We start from the raw sequence: 20,484 nt of genomic DNA on the forward strand, positions 1-20,484 counted from the left end.
ATTTTGACATGTCATTTGCAAAGATAGTGAATTCCCATCCTAGTTTCTGAAAGTATAGATGTTCACCATTAGGCTGCTTATTCTGCAGTGTCAACTTCTGTTAAATGGGAACATCTCAAAGATCGTAAAATTGTTCAACAGATCCCCAGCTTTGACATACTTCTTGCTTTTTCTTTCAGGTTGACAATAAATGCCCTTGCCCAGAAGCTCAATGCTTATTGGAAGGAAAAGACATCTCAAGAAAATTTTGAGTCTTCAGCCATAGCCAGGCCAATACCGTGAGTAGTAAATAACAGAATATAAAGGTATTTGGGGTGATATCCATAGAGCAAATGGAAGGAACAAGAGTAAGATGGTGCTTTTCATTTAAGGAGGTTTAATTAACAAAAAAAGGGGAAATCACAGGTACTGATTTCATCATTCTCTAGACCTCTTCACTCTGGTTTAACATTTGTGTGGCTTAGAGCATAAATATGAAGAGTTTAGTGCTGTGAGTTTATCCTACAGGCAGTGTGATATAATGGAAGATGATGGCCATTTAAATGAGACACTCCTGGGTTGAAAATCTGGATCTGCTTCTTAATAGTTGGGTGAGCTTGGGTAAGTAAGTTACCTCACCTCCGGGAGAATTTGAAATTAGATAGCATAACATTTTTAGTATAGGACCTGGCATATAGTAGGTGTTCAAAAATATTAGCAAACTTCCCTTCTCTTTGTTTTAGTGAACATTGTTGGACCTGTACCAAGAAATTTGAGGGTAAAAGTAGAGAACTCAGCATATCAGGAATTTATTGAATTTAAGATGGAGAATTCCATACAGAACATGGATCAGGATGACATGGCTCAGTGAGCCACAAAAGGAGCATAAAACAGAGTATAGAATGTGTGACAATACATGTATAATCACTTACACCACCATCGTGACAAAGATTATAGAGTGTTAAAAGTTCATTTTGGGGGTTGACACCTGTGGGTTTTTTTTTAAATGGAAATGATCAGGCAAATGTATGATACAAGATTTTGTTTCAAATGTAGCATGATCGGCTGTTGTGTGAATATCACTGCCTTACTCTAAAGATCTCTGCTCCTGTCCAGCCTCTGTGTTGTCAAAAAAAAGCCAACTTAGATGAGATGCCTTTTGAAACAGGCAGTGATTAATACAATGAAGCAGATGTTCATATATTGCTAGAGTGTGTGTGCATGTGTTATAAGACCTTTCTGGGGGCACAATTGTAATAATTATTATTGTTTATTGAGTACTTATGTACCTGGCCCTGTAAAAGTCCTTTACATGTGGTTTACATTTATTTGATCATTACAACAACCCTGTGAGGTAGACAGAATCACATTATTACCTCTTTACAAATGTAGATGCTGATACACTGAGCTTAAGTAACTTGCTCAAGGGGAGCCCAGGCGGCTCAGCAGTTTAGCGCTGCCTTCAGCCCAGGGCCTGATCCTGGAGACCCAGGATCGAGACCCACGTCAGGCTCCCTGCATGGAGCCTGCTTCTCCCTCTGCCCATGTCTCTGCCACTCTCTCTCTCTGTGTGTCTCTCATTAATAAATAAATAAAATCTTTAAAAAAAAAAGTAACTTGTTCAAGATGAAACAAATAGAAAGTGGTAGATTCGAGGTTCAAATACAGGTGGTCAGCCCCCGAAAGCCCAAGTTCTTAGGCATGACTCTTCTAGAAGGAGGATGCAGTGAGGGGAATATTGTGCAACCCCTCCAACTACCTGTTTATTGCAAGTACGAGCCAAATGCCTCTCCTATCTGCCTGGATGGAAGGATCTCCCATAATTCAGTGTAACCTGAGGCTAAGAGTTGCTAGTCCCCAAGACAGTAATAGTGGCAGGCTTCTGCAAGCAGGTCTTCTGGGTGTCTAACATGTAAAATCAAAGCTAATAGGACCTTTCCTCTCCCCTCCCACTAAGGCTGAAACTGCTTTTGGCTATCTCTGGCTCTAGATAAAACAGTGGCTGAATGGAAATACATGGACACCAGAGGTCAGACCTGAGCTCAGAGTTTAGAGATTACAAAACTGGAGCAGCCTGGAGCTAGGAGATGGGGAGCTATATATCCAAAAACATGTATGAATTCTCTGTTAAAATAGAGTTTCAAACAAGAAGAGGACATTGTGGTTGAGGGGTAGAAATACGAGTACCTTTGGTCTTTTTTTATATCTTTCTGTATTTTCTAGGTTTTCTATAATCTTACATTTTTATAAAATAACCCCATTATTTAAAAAGATAAGGAAGGGGCTCCTGGGTGGCACAGTTGGTGAAACATCTGACTCTTGATTTTGGTTCAGGTCATGATCTCAGAATCGTGGGCTCGAGCCCCACATTGGGCTCCACACTAGGCAAGGGGCCTGCTTAAGAGTCACTCCCTCCCTTTCCTCCTTCCCCTCCCCCACCCCAGCCCCAGCTTGCATTCTCTTTCTCTCTTAAAAAAAAAAAAAGATAAGGAGAATATTGAACTAAGACAAAAAAGAACCATATCACTCTAGTGAAATGGCTAGTATAAGAGCGGCACAAATGTAACACACACATCATACTTCTAGGCTAAATTACATGTTTCTCAAATTGGCCCTTGGTGCCCCTCTGTCCTCTTTCTGCTTCTTTTCTCTAGCCTTCTCCCTCTAGTCTGCTTTTCACACTTTAGATGCTCACTGCTTTGATTATATATATGGACCACCTCTTTTCATTCACAGAGAAATACATTCACTATGAGGTGTAGGTGACCGGGTTAGGCTTCCTGCCAGGGATGGGAGTGGTTTTGTGTCTTAAGCATAGAAGTCTAGAAGTATTTTACCTTTATTTAACCCAGTTGTTGGACTGGAGTGACCATGTTTAACTATGAAATTTAATCACACTTGTAGGACTTTTTAAAAGGTTAATGTTGGGAATATCAACCTAATAAAATTTTGATTGAAGTATAAACAAAGACTTTTGAATGGAAAAAAGAGAGGACTAGGGAGTCTGCAGGGAAATGAGGGAGACTTTATGATGATGATGCTTCCGTGACTCCCACAAATGCATTTCAAATCAGTCACACAGTTGGATAGAAGCAAATAAAATGAATCTTTTGGTTTTATTTCTTGGTAATAGTGTTAACATGTATATTTATATGTATATAAATGTTTTCCTAGTTAATTAATTTTAGAGTTAAAATTATCCTCATTTGCTTAGAACAAGAGATTCTGGATAAACATTATTTACTTCCATAAATAATGGTAGCTTACTATGTTGAATACTTGTTACTATTTTTTCATATCCATATCTGGCATAGTTCTATTATTATCTTATTTGTGAAGTTCAAGATATGTATTTTAGATACCTGGACTATAACATTAGAGTTCTAACACATTTCATGTACAAAATTTTGTTCTTTCACTTTTAGGGTGTGCCTTTCTAACAGAAGGGCACAGAGCTAGGATATACACAGTCATACCTCTATTTTCCTTCATTCAGGAAGATTCCTGACCAGACATGGGTACAGTGTGATGAGTGTCTTAAGTGGAGGAAGCTTCCTGGCAAGGTTGATCCATCTACATTACCTGCAAGATGGTTTTGTTACTATAACTCCCATCCAAAGTACAGGTAAGATTAGGACTCATTACTGTGGCAGAGAAAATTGCTGATTTGTCTCTATATTCTAAAAACGCTTTTTAAAAAGATTTTTTCTTTGAGTATAGTACCTTTTATTCCCATGACTCGTTCATTCCATAAGCGGAACCCCTCTCTCTTTCACTCATTTTGCCCACTAAAATACTTTTCATCTCCAGCCCACACTCTTCAGCCTAACACCGGAGCCCCTTGCTAACTGATCCCACCCTACCTATCCAGCCTTATTTTCCACTGTATGCTTTAGCCAGGCCTGTGGCTCCAGTGTTCCGCACATGGGCCATGACTGTTCCCTCCTCTGTGACTTGACAGTGTCATTCTTCTTGTTTACGATGACTTTCTGCATTCCATCTGCCTATCCAAATCATATCCATCTGGGAAGCTGAAGTATTTCTGTGTGATATACTTCTCCTATTGATAATAGTTTACAGTAATTTTATGCTGGCTTCCTGTGGTATTTAATTCTTGACATTTGTTCAATACGGTTTTGTATTTTTTAGACATTTTGCATATGTATGTACTTCAGCTCTTCAAGAGATTGTAAACTATTTGGGAACAAGGGCTCTCCCTGGGCAGCAGTGGGATTGTGGGACTGGAATGTGGGATGGAGTGTTTGGGAGTCTCATTTCTGAAGCCTGAATCTTCAGTCAGTTTACACATAGCCAGGACATGTAGACTTCCAGGACACTGCCTCCTTATAAAATGGGTATACCATAGGGTTTCCAGTTATTACTAACGTTTGTATATTTGTTCCTAGGATTGCTTTTGACCACTGAATACATTTTTGAGTATGCCTTTCGGTGTTTACTCATAAGATTCTCTTCCTTGTGCTTTACATATAGCAGATCTCTTTCCATTTATAGACTCTTCCTTTCTCTCCTCTTTGCTAACCTCCATTGTGTTGTTTTTATGACTTAAGCTCCTAATCCCTTATTGCTTCTCTCTGTCATAGCCTCTGATTTTCTTCTTCAGGCATCATCACCTCATTTAGCTAGTCTCATGCTTCTAGACTGCCCCTTGGGAATACCTTCTCAGTAAATGAGGCAAAAGACTCAGGTTCTGGTCTCTGTAATGATTTCTTTGTATGGAACCTCAGGCAGGTCTCTCCTGTGCTGGAAATCCACTGTAAAAATAGAGCTTATGCCTCTTGCTGTCCACCAATAGTAGGATTTTTGCAGGTGTCAGGTACTTTTTTTTTTTTTTTTAGGTACTTTGAATGTCTTGGGAGAAAGGTAATGTATGCACCAAAAATAGGTGACAGTGTGCCTTGAACTAAGAATTGCTACATGCTAACTTGGCACACAGGTTTTGTAATGTGGGGGGAATCTGAACTCTGTAATGTCAGGGGATTGTTATTAGCCTCCAAGACCTACCTTGTTAAGGCTATAGGGAAACTAAAGGGTAAGACCAAAGGGCACATGTTGTTTCCAAAAGATGATTTCTTCTCTGTATCACAGGAGATGCTCTGTTCCAGAGGAACAAGAACTCATCGATGAAGACCTATACTTGAGCAAAGCTAAGAAACAGTTGAGTATCTTTAAGATTCTAGATCATACAGCCGAGGGGCCTGACTCTTCCTAACAGGACAGGGAAGTTTTGAGAAGAGAGATTTTTCTTTCTTTCTTTCTTTCTTTCTTTCTTTCTTTCTTTCTTTCTTTCTTCTTTCTTTTTCTTTCTTTTGTGTTTTTTTTTTTTTGGCTTTGAATGAGTTCCCTCTCCCTCCCCTGTTCTCCCAATTCTTTATTCCTTCTAGTCATCTCCTGTGTATCTTAACTAGTGATTGTCTTTTGTCCCTCCCCTCCCCCTCACTCTTTGGGTGGGGGCAGTTGACCTCTCTCCAGCATCATTTACTCAGTGGGGCCCACTAATTTGGCAGGGACATTATGAGCTAAGGCTACAATTGGTAATCCATTTCAGACAGAGAAATGCCATGAGTGAACTAAATAGCCCTCTTATCTTCTCCTAGAGATCAAGCCCTTGAGAGGAAGAAGCTGCTGGTGGACAATGAGAACCACCAGGTGAGAGACAGTCTGCCCTTTTTCTTTTCTCATGCAAAATTTTCCCCCAACAGAGGACATAGGTTGAACGAGGCAGCTGTCTTGAGAGCTGCATAGAAATAACGAACCACTGCTTCTGGTGGTCTTTTTCCCATGGGATCTTTTGACTTTGCTTTGATCCTTTGATCTGCTGTTACTGATGTTCAGATCACCAGAAATAGAAGAGCCAAAGTCATTTACTTCCCAGATTTGGATTTCGCACTGATTCTGGACAGTCACGTTCAGTGTCACAGAATATTCAGGATTGTGCATCCTCGTACAGGCTGCTCTTGTTTTTTCCTCAGTCTCATTTCTTCCAGAATTCAGGGGTGATTCCTTCCTCCTTCCTCTCTGGGAAGAAGGGGTGGTTCTCTGTGCCCCTCCCCTATCCCTGCTTTCAGGCTGGCTGGCTTTATAAAGACTCTGCTGTTTTGAATTTTCAGGAGCACTGTCTCTCGGACATGGTTGCCCAGCTCCGGACGCTGAAGGGTGCAATAAGGTTGGCCGTCCTCTCAGGGACAATCCTTTCCTGACAGCCACCATAGCACCCATGTATCTTCCCCACCCAACCTCGCCTTTCTGCATGATTTTCCTCTTGACCCTCTTTCCCAAAGATATCTGCTCGTAGCATGTTAGATGCACCTTCTCCCCCACTCAATCAGGGTAGGTCAGACTGGTGAGGATAGAGGCAATCTAATACTAATTCTTCTGACATCCAACCGAAAGCCAGGTATATGAACATAACAGGTTTCATACCCTCATGTCTTGGCCTAAGAGTCTGATCTGGAGATCAGGAGATTTCCTGGGACTGCCCTGTCCTCATTCAGTTTACCTCCCCTTTATATTCATCCACCTTCATCATTTATGCTGTCTCCATCAGCTGGCTCTCCCACAAGATCTTAGATGCATGTCTCTGTGTGTGTGCACTGTGATTATGTGTTAGTCTCTTGCATGCATTTCTTCGAAACCAGCCCTGACACTTGCTGCAATGCTTAGCCCCTCCAGCCCTGCCCGCATCACAGATCTCAGAGGAGTGAAAACCCAGCCTTAAACTGGGCCACAGGAGAAAATTAGATGGTGATTAGGGGGCCTGGGTTTATGTTGTGGGTTGGGAAACTCTAGAAGCCAGTAAGTGAGTTAGGGAGGTCTGTAGGTGTCCAGCTGCTAAGGTTATAACCAAACTGGGCTCAGTGTTCGAGTGTACATTACTGCGCGCTGTTTGTTTGCCATAGGAAACCAGTTTTTTTTTTTTTTTTTTTTGGCCAAGCTTTTCTCCTAGCATCTGAAGGATTGACTCATCCTTTGGTGTTTTGTTTGAAATTAGGATTATTTACGAATCATTTCTTTGTTTGCTAGGTATTTGTTAATCCACTGAAGATCCCTGCTATTCAAAATGTGGATGAATTGAACAATAAGACAATCGGATATGAGGGAATCGATACTCCTAGCCGGCCTCCATCTGTTGGAGAAGAGAGCAGGACACCTTCTCTTCAGCTTAAGCCTCTGGACTCCAGTGTTTTTCAGTTTTCCAGGTGGGTCAGAAACATAGTCTCTTCAATAATAAGCCTCTGGGTCCATTTTCCTGTAAAGTCAGCTGGTATGGTTATCATGTTTATGTTTTTCCTAATGTCTAGCAATGGACTTTGGGTAGAGACGCACGATTTTGGGTCAATAGAGTTGTGTGTTGCATGTAATTGCATGTTTTCAGTATTACTGCTGAAACTGCTATGTCAAGTCTATCTGTCTCTCTTTGGAGGTAATCTTCTGACAAGTACTCTTTAATGTGTTATGTAGTCACATTACATTGGGAACCATGTTAAGTGAAACAATGGACTTGAAAAGTCTTTGAAAAGCATAATGTACAATCCAAATGTAAGGTGATGTTACATAGAGAAGTATTATTTCTCTCCCTTAAGTTGATGAATATAGAAGTCCTGTGGGGCCCCCTAGGCCTAGCACATGTTGACCACATATCAAAAATAACTATTAGAAGTTTGCTGTGAGGGATCCCTGGGTGGCGCAGTGGTTTAGCGCCTGCCTTTGACCCAGGGCGCAATCCTGGAGACCCGGGGTCAAATCCCACATCGGGCTCCTGGTGCATGGAGCCTGCTTCTCCCTCAGCCTGTGTCTCTGACTCTCTCTTTCTCTCTCTCACTATGTGCCTATCATAAATAAATTTTAAAAATATTTTAAAAAAAAGAAGTTTGCTGTGAGGCAAGCCTTCTAGTTTGTTGTCTCCTAGAATCAATTATGAATGTGAGTTTCGTTTTGGGTTTTACTTGTCCATCTTCTAGCACCTCATTGGTATAATTTTGTTAGTCTTCATAACAGGAAGGAGCATACCTTTTATTTTTCTTAAATAACAGGAATATGTGAAGTGCTGAAAGATATGACTGCCCCTCTACTACCATGAGACTGGAACTCAGGACTCCTAATATGACTTGCCTTCTCCTCTCTACTATGCTTCTCACTTCTGGCAGGGCCAAACCATAAGGCAGGTACAGAGTTGCTCCCTAACAGTAGAAACTAATGTAGTCGTCGATTATGTGACTATTATGTAATGGGTTGTGACTTTTCATTGACCCTTTTCATTTGGGGTATCTTTTAATATATTCTAGGGTAGAAGCAATGGAATACATATCAAGGTGAAAAAGTAACTCCTGGCTTTTTCCCCTAATGATACTGATTCTTTTCCTTGTCTCTTGCTTCATAGGTGAGCCTTTTCAGCTTCTCACCTAGACAAACATCTCTGCATGTGTGCAATCCCCTATTCTGTGATTCTTCACAATTAAGCCCTGTAGATAACTGGAAGGACCCCATGACTCTCCCTGAACATGAACAAAAAGTCTCAAGAGGAAGTAAGCTATTAGGAGTGAAACTAATAAAACTCCAAAGGAGAGCAGCCCGGTGGCTTAGCGGTTTAGTGCTGCCTTCAGCCCAGGGCCTGATCCTGGAGATCCGGGATTGAGTCCCACGTTGGGCTCCCTGCATTGGAGCCTGCTTCTCCCTCTGCCTGTGTCTCTGCGCCTCTCTCTCTCTCTCTCTGTGTGTGTCTCTCATGAATAAATAAATCAAATCTTAAAAAAAAACTCCAAAGGAATTAAATGAGAATCTGTGAGCTCATCTAGAACAGTGCCTTGGAAGATAGTAGGCACTTGGTAACTAATGTTAAATTGGAGCCCTAGGGAAGGAGCTGGTTCTAACATAGAACTGTGCAGCAAGACCTAGTCCAGCCAGTCTCAGGGCCTTGAGTCTAATTCCACTCTGTTCCCATCCATAGTTTTCTACCCCCCACTTTAGGTCCAGAGTGACATCCAGTAAAGTGCTGTGCGTTTTTGAAGCACATTGTTGCCTTTCTACTTTGATCTCCTTGAGGTGATCATGCACCTGAATTGCCATTGGCATTTCAAGGTGTTGTTGCTCTCAGAAGGCTATCATTTCCCTGCTGGGACCACTTTCTTTTGCTTTTTCTTCAGTGTCTCTTTTCTTACTCTAGAGTGGTTTCTCGTACACCTGAAGGAGATATCAACTGCTGATACATAAATGTGTGTATTCGATGAGTGCAGTACAGCAGTACGTCCATTGGGTGGCATACTTCATCAATCTGTAATGGGATTTCTGTATGAAATATTTATGGAACTGCTATGTCCAGATTTGGGTTTTGGCTGTAGAGGACAGGTAAAGTGTTTCATTCGTGTATAATTTTAATTTGAGAATAATATCCTTTCAAGGGAAAGACAGAATGTGATAGTTGATGTTGCTAATGTCATGCTTTATGTAAGGTCAGTAAGCTGATTGTGTCATTATAAGCTACATGTATAAGGAGATTCAGATCGATTGCAGAGTCTGCCTTTTTTGTAGGGAGAAATGAAGGTATGCTAGTTTCATAAAACATACAGGGTTTTCTTGGTAAAACAATGTTAATGAAATAATAGGTTTAGTCAGGAGTTACAAAGGTCTCCTTTGTTATTAATCAAAACCTGAAGCTGGTAAGAGTCCTTGGGTCATGTAGTACAGCCTTCCAACTCTAGATTAAATAAAGCCCACACTACACAAGAGAGTTTTTAAAGGTTCTAGCAGGGTAAGTTCTGTGACCCAGCAGGGGCCTCAGAGGGGTCATTGGAAATAGCTTTGTGAGTTTCACAAACTAGCCAAGGGGATGGGAGGACTTGCAGTATAGAATGGATTCAGCCAGTATCTAAGCAAGCATAATCTTCCTGCTTATTTCTGTTCAAGGAAATAGTTCTTTGTGTTCATTCACTCTGCATACATTTGAGTGCTTGCTGTATGAAAGGAAATGTTCTAAGGCAGTGATGGAATCAAGAATGAAGGAGCTTATGGTAGTCTAAGTTAGATACATAAGTATCCCCAGTACATGCTGGGTTTCATATGTGTGGTCGCAAACTTAATATTTAAAGTACCCACTAGGGATCCCTGGGTGGCGCAGCGGTTTGGCGCCTGCCTTTGGCCCAGGGCGCGATCCTGGAGACCCGGGATCGAATCCCACATCAGGCTCCCGGTGCATGGAGCCTGCTTCTCCCTCTGCCTGTGTCTCTGCCCCTCTCTCTCTCTCTCTCTCTCTCTCTCTCTCTCTGTGACTATCATAAATAAATAAAAATTAAAAAAAAAAGATTTAAAAAAAAAAAGTACCCACTAGTATATGGATAGAGGAGACAATTAGTAGCTGTAATTTATTTAGATATTTAGAGACCCCTTGAATAAACTATACATCAAAGGCTAATTTAAATAGTTCATGTTTTAAAAGGATAACAAAAAAAAAAGAAATTACACTGTAATAGTTGAAGGAGTTGAAGACAGACTTTCTGATGTGTCTAAAGGCATATTTGAAACCACAGACACAAGGTAGAAACAGAAGAACAATTTTGTTAAGTGAGTAAGATTGATTCAGCAGCCAGTTTTAACAGTTTAATGAGAGAGACTTCCAGAATGGAGAAATGAGGAATGTGACAGACTCTTACCAACAAATAACCGTCTGAGTGGAAAATATTTTTACACAAAACAAAACAAGCATTTGAAGCTCCTGGGGATTGTCCCAGAGGCTTACAGCAAATAAACATCCATTCAAGAAAATCTATGAAATCTCGGAGAGAACGGCAACAATCTTCAGCATTGAGCTTGCTGCCATCCCCCTCCAAGCTATATTTTACCCAAAAGGGGGGAAGGGGGGGCTCAGGGAGCTCTTATCCAGGTGGTTGTGGTCAAGAAGCTAGGGACTCCTCTTTCCCTTGCTCCCAGTCTACAGCTATGGTTTCACCACGGTCAGAAAGACCTCCAACATTTCACATGTTCCCCAAGTCTGTCTTGCAAAAGCTCTCTTCTGGACCGACCCAGTAGGACTGGGTCTCTCTTCTCCCACCCAGCCCCCATTTAGGGTGGAAACACTCATTTAGGAGCAACATGCCAGCAATACCAGACTCTTATTGCCCCAGCCACAGCTTGCATGCATATAGGGCAGAAGTTCATACCTGAAGAAGCAAGCCAAGAGAACATCGAAGCATTCTCAGAAATAATGGAAGTCTTGGTGAACCATAACTGAGGGCACTCATAGCTCTATGATACACATTGCAACAAGCAAAAGGGCCAAGCAGTCAGAAGTTTGGTAACAGAGCAAAGGAAAAAGTCAAGGAGACCTCTCCTGGGATCACAGTCAGCTCTGGTATTAGCAAGGCTGTGCATAAGCACAAGGCTACGGTTTACTCAGGAGCAATCTGGCTAGGACATGAGGTGGGCTTTAAAGCAGCCCTCCAACCTCACACAGAACAAACAACAAAGGGGACAGGGTCCTCGCTGGCAGTAGGGGCTTAAACATGGCCTCTGAGGAACCACTGGATGAAAAAGAAGCTTTTCTGACCCAGGGGCAACCCCTAGGAAACCATACTTAAAAATAAATCACACATACATATCCTGGTAGATGGGAAGACTGTGTGCATGCTCAAAGTTGTGCCCTTTGAGAGGTGATTAGAGAGGGAAAAGTCAAGCCACTTCTACTGGGCTGGCTGAACATGGGGCAGAAGTAGATTCCTTGAACTGTAATAGCAGCTTCCAAAGCCACACATACATCCAGTGGTAAAGGGTAAAAATCTAACTGGCTAAGAGGACTTAAACATAATCCTTGATCAGTAAGTGGCCTGATGCTGACCCCAGGGTGAATCCCACATTGCCAGGTGAGATAGAAAAACCCAGAAATCTGAGCAGGAGTATTGGAGGCTGCATCCTGTAGCAGAAGTAGATTTCATGGAGACAGTTCAGCCAAGTCACTAGATAACCAACCAGGCAAACAACAACAACATCAACCACTCAGGGAGATGGTAGCAGTATCCAGAGGTGTTATACTGTGTTACCTAAAATATTCATATGTCAGAGCACCTGGCTGCCTTGGTTGGTGGAGTGTGTGACTCATGATCTCAGGGTTGGTAGTTAATGCCCCACGCTGACTGCAGAGATTACTTAAAAATTAAAAAAAAAAAACTTATAAACTATCCAGTCTCAGCCAACAATTATGAAACATACAAAGAAACAGGAAAGTGACCTGTACATAGGAAAAAGCAAGAAGCAGATAATAGAAACTGCTCTTAAAGAGACCCACATGTTGGATTTAGCCCACAAAGACTTCAAGGCAGCCATTATAAGGATGGGATAATTCGGTGATAGGCATTGAGGAGGGCACTTGATATAATGAGCACTGAGTATTATTTGCAATTAATGAATCACTACATGCTACCTCTGAAACTAAAACAAACAAAAACAGTGGAGACCAGAGGGCAGTAGGATCACATATTCAAGGTAGTAAAAGAAGGAGTATCAAGCAAGAAGCTGAAGTCCAGTAAAACTATCTTTAGAAAATGAAGAGAAAAAAAAAGAAAATGAGGGTGAAATAATACATTCCCAGGTAAAGACAAGCAGATGGAATTTGTTTCTAGAAAAACTGCCTTTCAAAAAATACTAAAGGGAGTTCTTTAGGCTGAAAGCACGTGATAGATACCAAAGAGTAATTCAAACTCACATGAAAAAAAACAAGAGTACTGGCAATGGCAATTATAAAAGGCAGTATAATGGCGTTTTTCCCAGTCTCTATTCTTAACTAATTTAAAGAATAATTTCATAAAACTATATGTGTGTATATATATATATATATATATATGATTTTATATATGCATACAACTTTATTGTTGGGCTCATCCAACAGATGTAAATGTTTGACAATGATAGCATAAAGAAGGAGAGTAGGACCAAAGCAGTACTGGAGTAAGGAAACACCATAGTAAGAAATGTATTTTAAAATATCCAGATATACAGGAAATATGCCTTAGATTCAAATATATAAATAGGTTGAAAATAAGAGTGGAAACAGATATACCATACAAAAGCTGGAATGGTTATGCTACTATCAGACAAAATAGACTTTAAACAAAAAATGTTACCCAGAAATCCAGAGGGACATTTCATAATGACAGGGTTTATCAGGAAGGTGTAACAATTACACTTCTATGTGGACCTAATAACAGACCCCAAAATATATGAAGCAAAAGCAGACAAAATCGAAGGGAGAAACAGATATCAATAATAATTGAAGACTTCAGTGCCCCACCTTCCATAATGGATAGAAGATCAACAAGGAAACAGAAGAATTGAAGAATGCCATTAACCAGCTGGACCTGACATATACATATAGAGCACTTCATATTCTTCTCAAATGTACATGGAATAGTCTCCAGGATAGACCATGTGTTTACAAAACAAGCCTCAATAAATTGAAAGGATTGATAGTATACAAAGGTTTTACTCTAATCACAGTGGAATAGAATCACCAACAGAAGGCGATTTGGGAAATTGACAAACACATGGAAATTTAACAAAACCAAAAGCTTTTGCATAGTGAAGGAAACCATCAACAAAATGACAAAGCAGCCTACTGAGTGGAACAAAATGTTTCCAAATTATATATCCAATAAGAGGTTACCAATACCCAAAATATATAAAGAACTTAACACAGCACCAAATAATTTGGTTAAAAAAATGGGCAAAGGGCCTAAACAGACATTTCTCCAAAGAAGACATACAAATGACCAACAGACACATGAAAAGATGGTCAATCACTCATCATCAGGAAAAGGCAAATCAAAACCACAATGAGATATCACCTCATACCTGCCAGAATGGCTAAAATCAACAACACAAGAAACAATAGGTATTGGGGAGGATGTAAAAAAAGGGGAACCCTCCTGCACTGTTGGGAATGCAAACTGGTACAGCCACTGTGGAAAACAGTATGGAAGTTCCTGAAAAAATTAAAAATAGAATTACCATATGATCCAGTAATTGCACTGCTGGTATTTACCAAAGAAAATAAAAACACTAATTTGAATAGATAATATGCAGCCCTAGGTTTATTGCAGCATTATTTACAATAACTAAGATATGGAAGCAGACCAAATGTTCATTGACAGGTGAATAGATAAAGAAGATGTGGTATGTGCACACACACACAGAGTGAAATATTACTCTGCTGTTAAAAGAATGTGATCTTACCACTGCAGCACTAGAGGGTATAGTCCTAAGTGAAAAGTCATATATAGAAAGACAAATACCATATGATTTCACTCCTATGTGGAATTTACAAAACCAAACAGGTGAACAAATTAAAAAAGAGACAAAGAAAAAAGAGTCAAATAGAAAAACCAGACTCTTTAATATAGAAAACAAATTGGTGGTTGCCAGAGGGGAAGTGTGGGGGGTAAATAGATAAAGGGAGTTAAGAGTAGACTTATCTGGATGAGCATTGAGTACTGTATAGAATTGTTGAATTGTTATATTGTACATATGAAGCTAATAAAACACTACATTAACTATACTTCAAATAAAAGCCACTGAAAAAATTAAGAAAGCAATTAGTAAAATGACTCCATTTATAGTAGCTTCAAGAATACAGTATTCAGGAATAAATTTTAACAGAAGTGCAAGTAAGCCTTGGAAACAAAACCATAAAACATTATTGAATGAGATTAAGGAAGACCTAAATAAATGGAAAGACATTTCATGTTTATGGATCAGAGGGTACAGTGTTGTTATGATGGCAGTAGTCCCCAGATTGAGCTACAGATTCGATGCAGTCCCTGTGAAAATATCAGCTGTAGACAGACAATTTAGGTGTATGATAAAAGAAAAAATGAGAAGAAACCAGCTATGTAGTTGGAAAAGAATCCCTGGTATGTGAACCCAAAATTAATCCTTATTAAATGAGTGAAGACAGGTCTAGAATAAGAATCAATTCCTAAAGGGAAGAACCAGACCGTTACTTATAGAACTAGTTAAGTACTAGAACCACTCCGTAAAATCCACTTCTTTTCCTCTCATTCACACAGTAGTTGCTTTCTGATTTCCTCTTAGGTGCAGACTTTCGTTCCTTTCTTCCCACCTCGCAGTTAGTTAAGCTCTATTCTGTAGGGGAGCTTATACTTTAGTCCTTCTGGTAGGGAACATACAAGACACACACACACACACAAGGTAAAAAGTGATGTGTATTATAATAGAGAGCTAGAGTGCTATAGGAATTCAGAAGTAGCATTTGAGCTAGTCTTAGACATACAGTGTTGGGTTGGAGAAGGGCATTCCAATCAAAACAAGCAGCATGAGAAATCATGGGGCATTTCTTTTGGCTGGCATCTTTCAAGGAAGCTAGGGCCAAGTGATGTCCCAGCTCTGCCACTGACTACCTCTATGACCTTGAGAAAGTTAACCTCTCTACATCTGAGTTTCCTCTTTAAAAAATTCTGACAAACATACCACCTACCTCAGGGAAAATGGAATGAGACCATACACGTTAAACCCTTATCACACTGTCTGACACAGAGTAAGTGCTCAATAAATATTTTTTGTGATTCGGAATGGAACACCAAGCTAAGACAGACGTTTAAGCTTTTATGTTGTGGGGAACAACAGATAAAGATTTCAAAGAAGGGTGTAACATAATCAGGGTAGTGCCTTAGGAAGATAATTAACTTGGCAGCAGGTGATCGGAGGTAAGAAAAGGGGAGACTGGGGAGAAGCTGTTGCAGTGGTTCAGGAGCAGTTACATGAGCTCAAACCTGGGTGTCGATAGCCCATAGAACTATATAAAATTCCTGAGTTGGCTGGTGTCATCCCACAGATCAGAAACCTAGGAGAGGGGACAGGTTTGAAGTTGAAAATAAAAGGCCACTTTTATACATCCCAAGATACCGGTGGGGACCACCAGGAAGGAATATGGGATGGGCAACTGGAAGTGCACCACTAGAGACCAGGGCTGGGAGGCTATAGCCATGGAGTTGTGTGAGATTACCCAAGGAGAGAAATACAGGGAGAGGTGATTAAGGGCAGAACCCCTAGAAGTGGGAAATGGAAGAGAAGGGAGATCATCTGACTCCAATTGCCTTTCATAGAACTGTGGTGTTGCTATCTGGTATCATCTACCCTTCCTCCCTACATCCAAACTGACTGTTCCTCTGTCTCGCTGCATAGCACAACTACACGGACCCTCTGCAGTGGCCCCTAGCATGCCAGAGAGGAATACATTTGGCTTCACCCTGCCCCTAAATACTGTTGCTTTCCCCCTAAGGTTGACACAGCAATTTCTGTTAAGATGCAGACCAGTTTTCTTTCCAGGAGAACCCTAGTTTCGAGGGACATTCAGGGCCCTGTGAGAAGCCAAGTTTTGAGATGTCTTACAGATGTTCTCAGAACTTGCAGAGACGAGTGGGCGGATGGCCTTGAAATACTGTACTGTGACATGGCTGATACATAATATACTGGACTCTTTCTCATCAAAAATTTGAAAAGTGGTTCTCACCTCGAAATGTCATGGTTTTGTGCAGGGAGGGCCAAAATAGTGCTCAGGGTAAAAAGGATGGGGGAGAAAGAAAGGGGGAGGTCCCATCCTCCTGGCTGTTTTTAAATTGCCTATAGATTTCATTGGCACCAGATTCATTGGTTCCTTCGAGAACAGTTAGTACATATAGCAGCCAGAAATGGAAGGCAATTTGAGATTCCTATCCTGTACTTTTCCTGAAGAAATGAGGGAGTGCCTGTTTGCCCTGGCAGAAGGGAGTTCTTTTGCCGTAAGAGGGAAATGACTTGAATTGGCCGATTTAACTTGTTTGTTTCCAACGACAACGACGAGGGCCCTGTGTTTTAATTAACTTTTACGAGTGAATAATGGGCAGTAGCCACAATCCAGTTGGCTGGCAAAGGAACTGCGTGGTGTTCTGTTGCAATAATAAAAAAATATGTGCCTAAGTCTTTGAAACTGGAAGGTTTTTGTGACACTTTAAAATTAACGAGCTGGCTCAGTTTTCCTCCGCATACTCTACTAGGCTTTTTATGACCTTTTTTTCCATTCTCGTGTGAGAGGATTTTGCGTGTGTGTGTGTGTGTGTGTGTTTATGCCTTTCTTTGCAGTTTGGAGACTTCTGAGTTGGGCTGGTTTCAGTCCTACTTTCAGAATTCTTACCAAGGTCAGTCAGCCTGGTCTAGCTAGCTCTCATACCTTTTGATTTCACCTCTCCCTTCAGACTGGTTGCTGTCTCAACAAGGTGGATGAGTGCAGAGTTTGATGTTCCAGCAGTAGGGGCAGGGGTAGGTAGAGTTGTATTCCTAACCCAAACTGAGTGTGGTTAACAGCTAGAGTCTGCTCTAATCCATGGAGTTTGGAGAGAGACTCCAAAGGAAAAGAATATGCCTAGCTTGTATTTCAACAATTTAATTTAATTTTTAATTTAAAACTAACATTTAATTTTCCCTTCTTCTTGCAGCAAGTACAAATGGATTCTGGGAGAGGAGCCGGTAGAGAAACGCAGAAGGCTCCAGAATGAGATGACAACACCTCCTCTAGATTATTCCATGCCTGGCCCTTACAGGAGGGCTGAGGCAGCTGCCGCCTACCCAGAAGGGGAGAACAGCCACGAGAAATCCAGTTCGGAGAGAAGCACCCCGCCATACCTTTCTCCAGAATACCCAGAAGCAAGCAAGAATAGCAGTCAGAGCCGGGAGGTTACAGTGCTGTATTCAGGGGCCCCAGACCACCACCAGGGGTCCCTGCTCCACGAAGAATTAGAAGACCAGATGCCCAGGTTGGTAGCAGAAGAGTCTAACAGAGGCAGCACAAACAAGGAGGAGGCACACAAGGGACCTTTTGTAGCTGTGGTCGGCGTCGCCAAAGGCGTCCGAGATTCGGGGGCTCCCATCCAGCTGATCCCCTTCAACAGAGAGGAGCTGGCCGAGAGGAGAAAAGCCGTGGAGTCCTGGAACCCAGCACCCTACTCCTCTGGGGCCTCCGGCGCAGCCCCAGCTACGGCCGCTGGGGGACCAGGCAGAGGCTTCGACGAGAGCGGAGGCCACAGCGCACCCAAGATGAAGAACCACAGGGAGCTAGAAGAACTGAAAAGAACCACAGAAAAACTGGAACGTGTTTTGGCCGAGCGGAATTTGTTCCAGCAAAAGGTCAGGGCCACACCTTACTGCTGGGACTGAGAGAGCGTTTTAACCTGGAGAGCCCAAAGCCGAGGCTCAGGTGGATTCCCTGGCCTGGGAGGCCTCAAGGCAAAAGACACCATTGAATCGTTCTGTGCCTTGTCTCATATTGAATGAACGAGAATGGGCTTCCCCTCCCGTATTTGGGGGAATTGGGAGAAGGTCCCTAAGTGGCCCGTGTATGGAGTACCCGTGGAGTGAATGTATTAGGGGACACGCCTTGGCACGCTCGTAGCATGTGGGGGTCATTGCGTTTCTGTTTCTTGGACTGCAGGTGGAGGAGCTGGAACAGGAGAGGAATCACTGGCATTCCGAATTCCAGAAAGTCCAGAGTGAATTGGTAACCTACACCACCCAGGAGACCGAAGGCTTATACTGGAGCAAGAAACACATGGGCTATCGCCAAGCTGAATTCCAGATTCTGAAAGCTGAGCTGGAGAGAACCAAGGAAGAAAAGCAGGAACTGAAAGAGAAACTGAAGGAGACAGAGACACACCTGGAAGTGCTGCAGAAGGCTCAGGTCTCCTACCGGACCCCAGAGGGAGATGACCTAGAAAGGTTAATTCCTAGGGTTTAGTTCTCAGTTTGTGAGTGCTAATGGGAAAGCAGGCCTTAGGACCCGCCCCCCCTACCCCCTGTCACTGGCCATAGATAAGGGAGGAAGCCTTAATTTAGAGACCACCAAGGATCGAGGAGTTACCTAGAGAGCTGCAGTCGGCCTCCCCGTGCTCAATGGCACCACGCTTTCTTCTTTCTGCCTAGCTAATGGATGCATCATTATTGAGGAATGTAGGCCCGTTTTTAAGGGGCTTCATTTGGTTCTGATGGCTAATGACTTCATGTCATCTCTTCTGCCCCCCTCACTCCATCATACAGGGCTTTGGCCAAGCTTACGCGGCTGCGTATCCACGTCAGCTATCTCCTTACTTCTGTCCTCCCTCACTTGGAGCTTCGTGAGATCGGGTTTGACTCAGAACAAGTGGATGGGATCCTGTATACGGTGCTGGAGGCAAATCACATACTGGATTGAGCACCGGACTATATACTCTATATACCCTTCTGTACCCTACCCTGCTCTTTTGTCTTCTCTGGTCTTCTCTTATCTTCACTTCTTCCTCCCCTCCCTCCCCTTCTCCCCCTCTCTCTCCTTGTGTGTGTGGTCTCTTTCTCCTTCTCACCTTTATGCCTTATGTAGAGAATATTTGAGTAAATCCTGGCTCTTACTCAGTCTGCTTCTTATTCAGTTTTCGTGTGGAGAAAGAGGCTAGTTTCATAGGCTTTCAGGAGTTCCAGGAACAGAAAAGCAATAGTCACCAAGCCAGGTGACCTGAAAGCTTTAATTTTCATGACGTAGATACTTGACCTGTTTCATATCCTTTCTGAAATGGTTTGTATGCACTTAGGTTCAATCAGTCAGCAAATACTGTGTCCAATGGAGTAGGTGTTGGGAGATAAATTAAGAAGTATAATTCATGGTTTCAGCCTTCAAGAATCTGAACAACCTAGTTGGAAACACAGGACACATACCACATTAACTAACTGGTACAAGTGAGTGGTACAGACATGGTAGGGAGGTTCTGGGGGAGGAAGGTGAAGGAAGGCTTCACATCAGAAATGGGACCTAAACTTAGATTTGTTTAAAGAACAAGCATGACCATGCTGGCAACAGTGGCAACAATGGTGGTTCTTTAGATGATAGGACTATGGTTGATATTTTTTTCTTCTTGCTATCTTCCTGCCTTTTTCAAATTTTCTATAATAAACCCATTATTCGTCTTACATTGGAAAAAAATAAATTGTTTTTAAAAAGAATGAGGTTTGGATTTAGATCTCAGATGAGAGACTCTTGAACATATAATGTAATTTTATATTTATGATTGATATTATATTTAGCATCACCTCCAGAAGAATAGCATGTCCAAAAGCAGGGGAAAAGCTGGAATGTGAAAAGCATGTTCATTTGGTAGAAACGATGGGTTCATGTAAAGGGAACCAAGGTTGAATAACAGCCCATCTCCCCAGCCGCACACAGTATTTGCACTTTCATAAGTTCTGAAAAAGAAATCAGGGCTCCCAACTCAAAAAATATGTGTCACCAGACTGGGATTTCAGGTAGCGAGGGAGCTATTTTAGAGCAGGGAGATCTATTTACTATCCCTCACTCAGAACAGTGCTGAGGAAGGGGGCTGATCTCCTATTACCCGAAAATAGTAAAACCTATACCCTTGTAAAAGTAGACATTTTGTTTACTCATTGCTTTATTGTGTTTATATAGAACGGACTCTCCAAAAAGTT

At 41.8% G+C, this 20,484-nt stretch overlaps 1 protein-coding gene across 3 annotated transcripts in view; it reads left to right on the top strand.

Moving 5' to 3' along the window:
• The window catches only part of MORC4 (MORC family CW-type zinc finger 4), a 53,359-nt gene extending 33,358 nt beyond the window's left edge, over positions 1 to 20,001 (top strand). For 2 of the 3 annotated variants that reach the window (XM_077889780.1, XM_077889783.1), the window contains 8 exons: positions 180 to 278; positions 3,476 to 3,604; positions 5,086 to 5,154; positions 5,595 to 5,646; positions 7,021 to 7,196; positions 17,472 to 18,159; positions 18,464 to 18,747; positions 19,066 to 20,001. In XM_077889780.1, coding sequence (XP_077745906.1) covers positions 180 to 278; positions 3,476 to 3,604; positions 5,086 to 5,154; positions 5,595 to 5,646; positions 7,021 to 7,196; positions 17,472 to 18,159; positions 18,464 to 18,747; positions 19,066 to 19,219 — 1,651 coding nt within the window. In that variant the 3' untranslated portion in view covers positions 19,220 to 20,001. The remainder of the gene's footprint in view (positions 1 to 179; positions 279 to 3,475; positions 3,605 to 5,085; positions 5,155 to 5,594; positions 5,647 to 7,020; positions 7,197 to 17,471; positions 18,160 to 18,463; positions 18,748 to 19,065) is intronic. The other variant, XM_077889782.1, reaches the window with a different exon arrangement.
• The last annotated feature ends 483 nt before the right edge of the window (positions 20,002 to 20,484 follow it).

This window comes from Canis aureus, chromosome X (assembly GCF_053574225.1).
Source record: "Canis aureus isolate CA01 chromosome X, VMU_Caureus_v.1.0, whole genome shotgun sequence".
Classification (NCBI taxonomy): domain Eukaryota; kingdom Metazoa; phylum Chordata; class Mammalia; order Carnivora; family Canidae; genus Canis; species Canis aureus.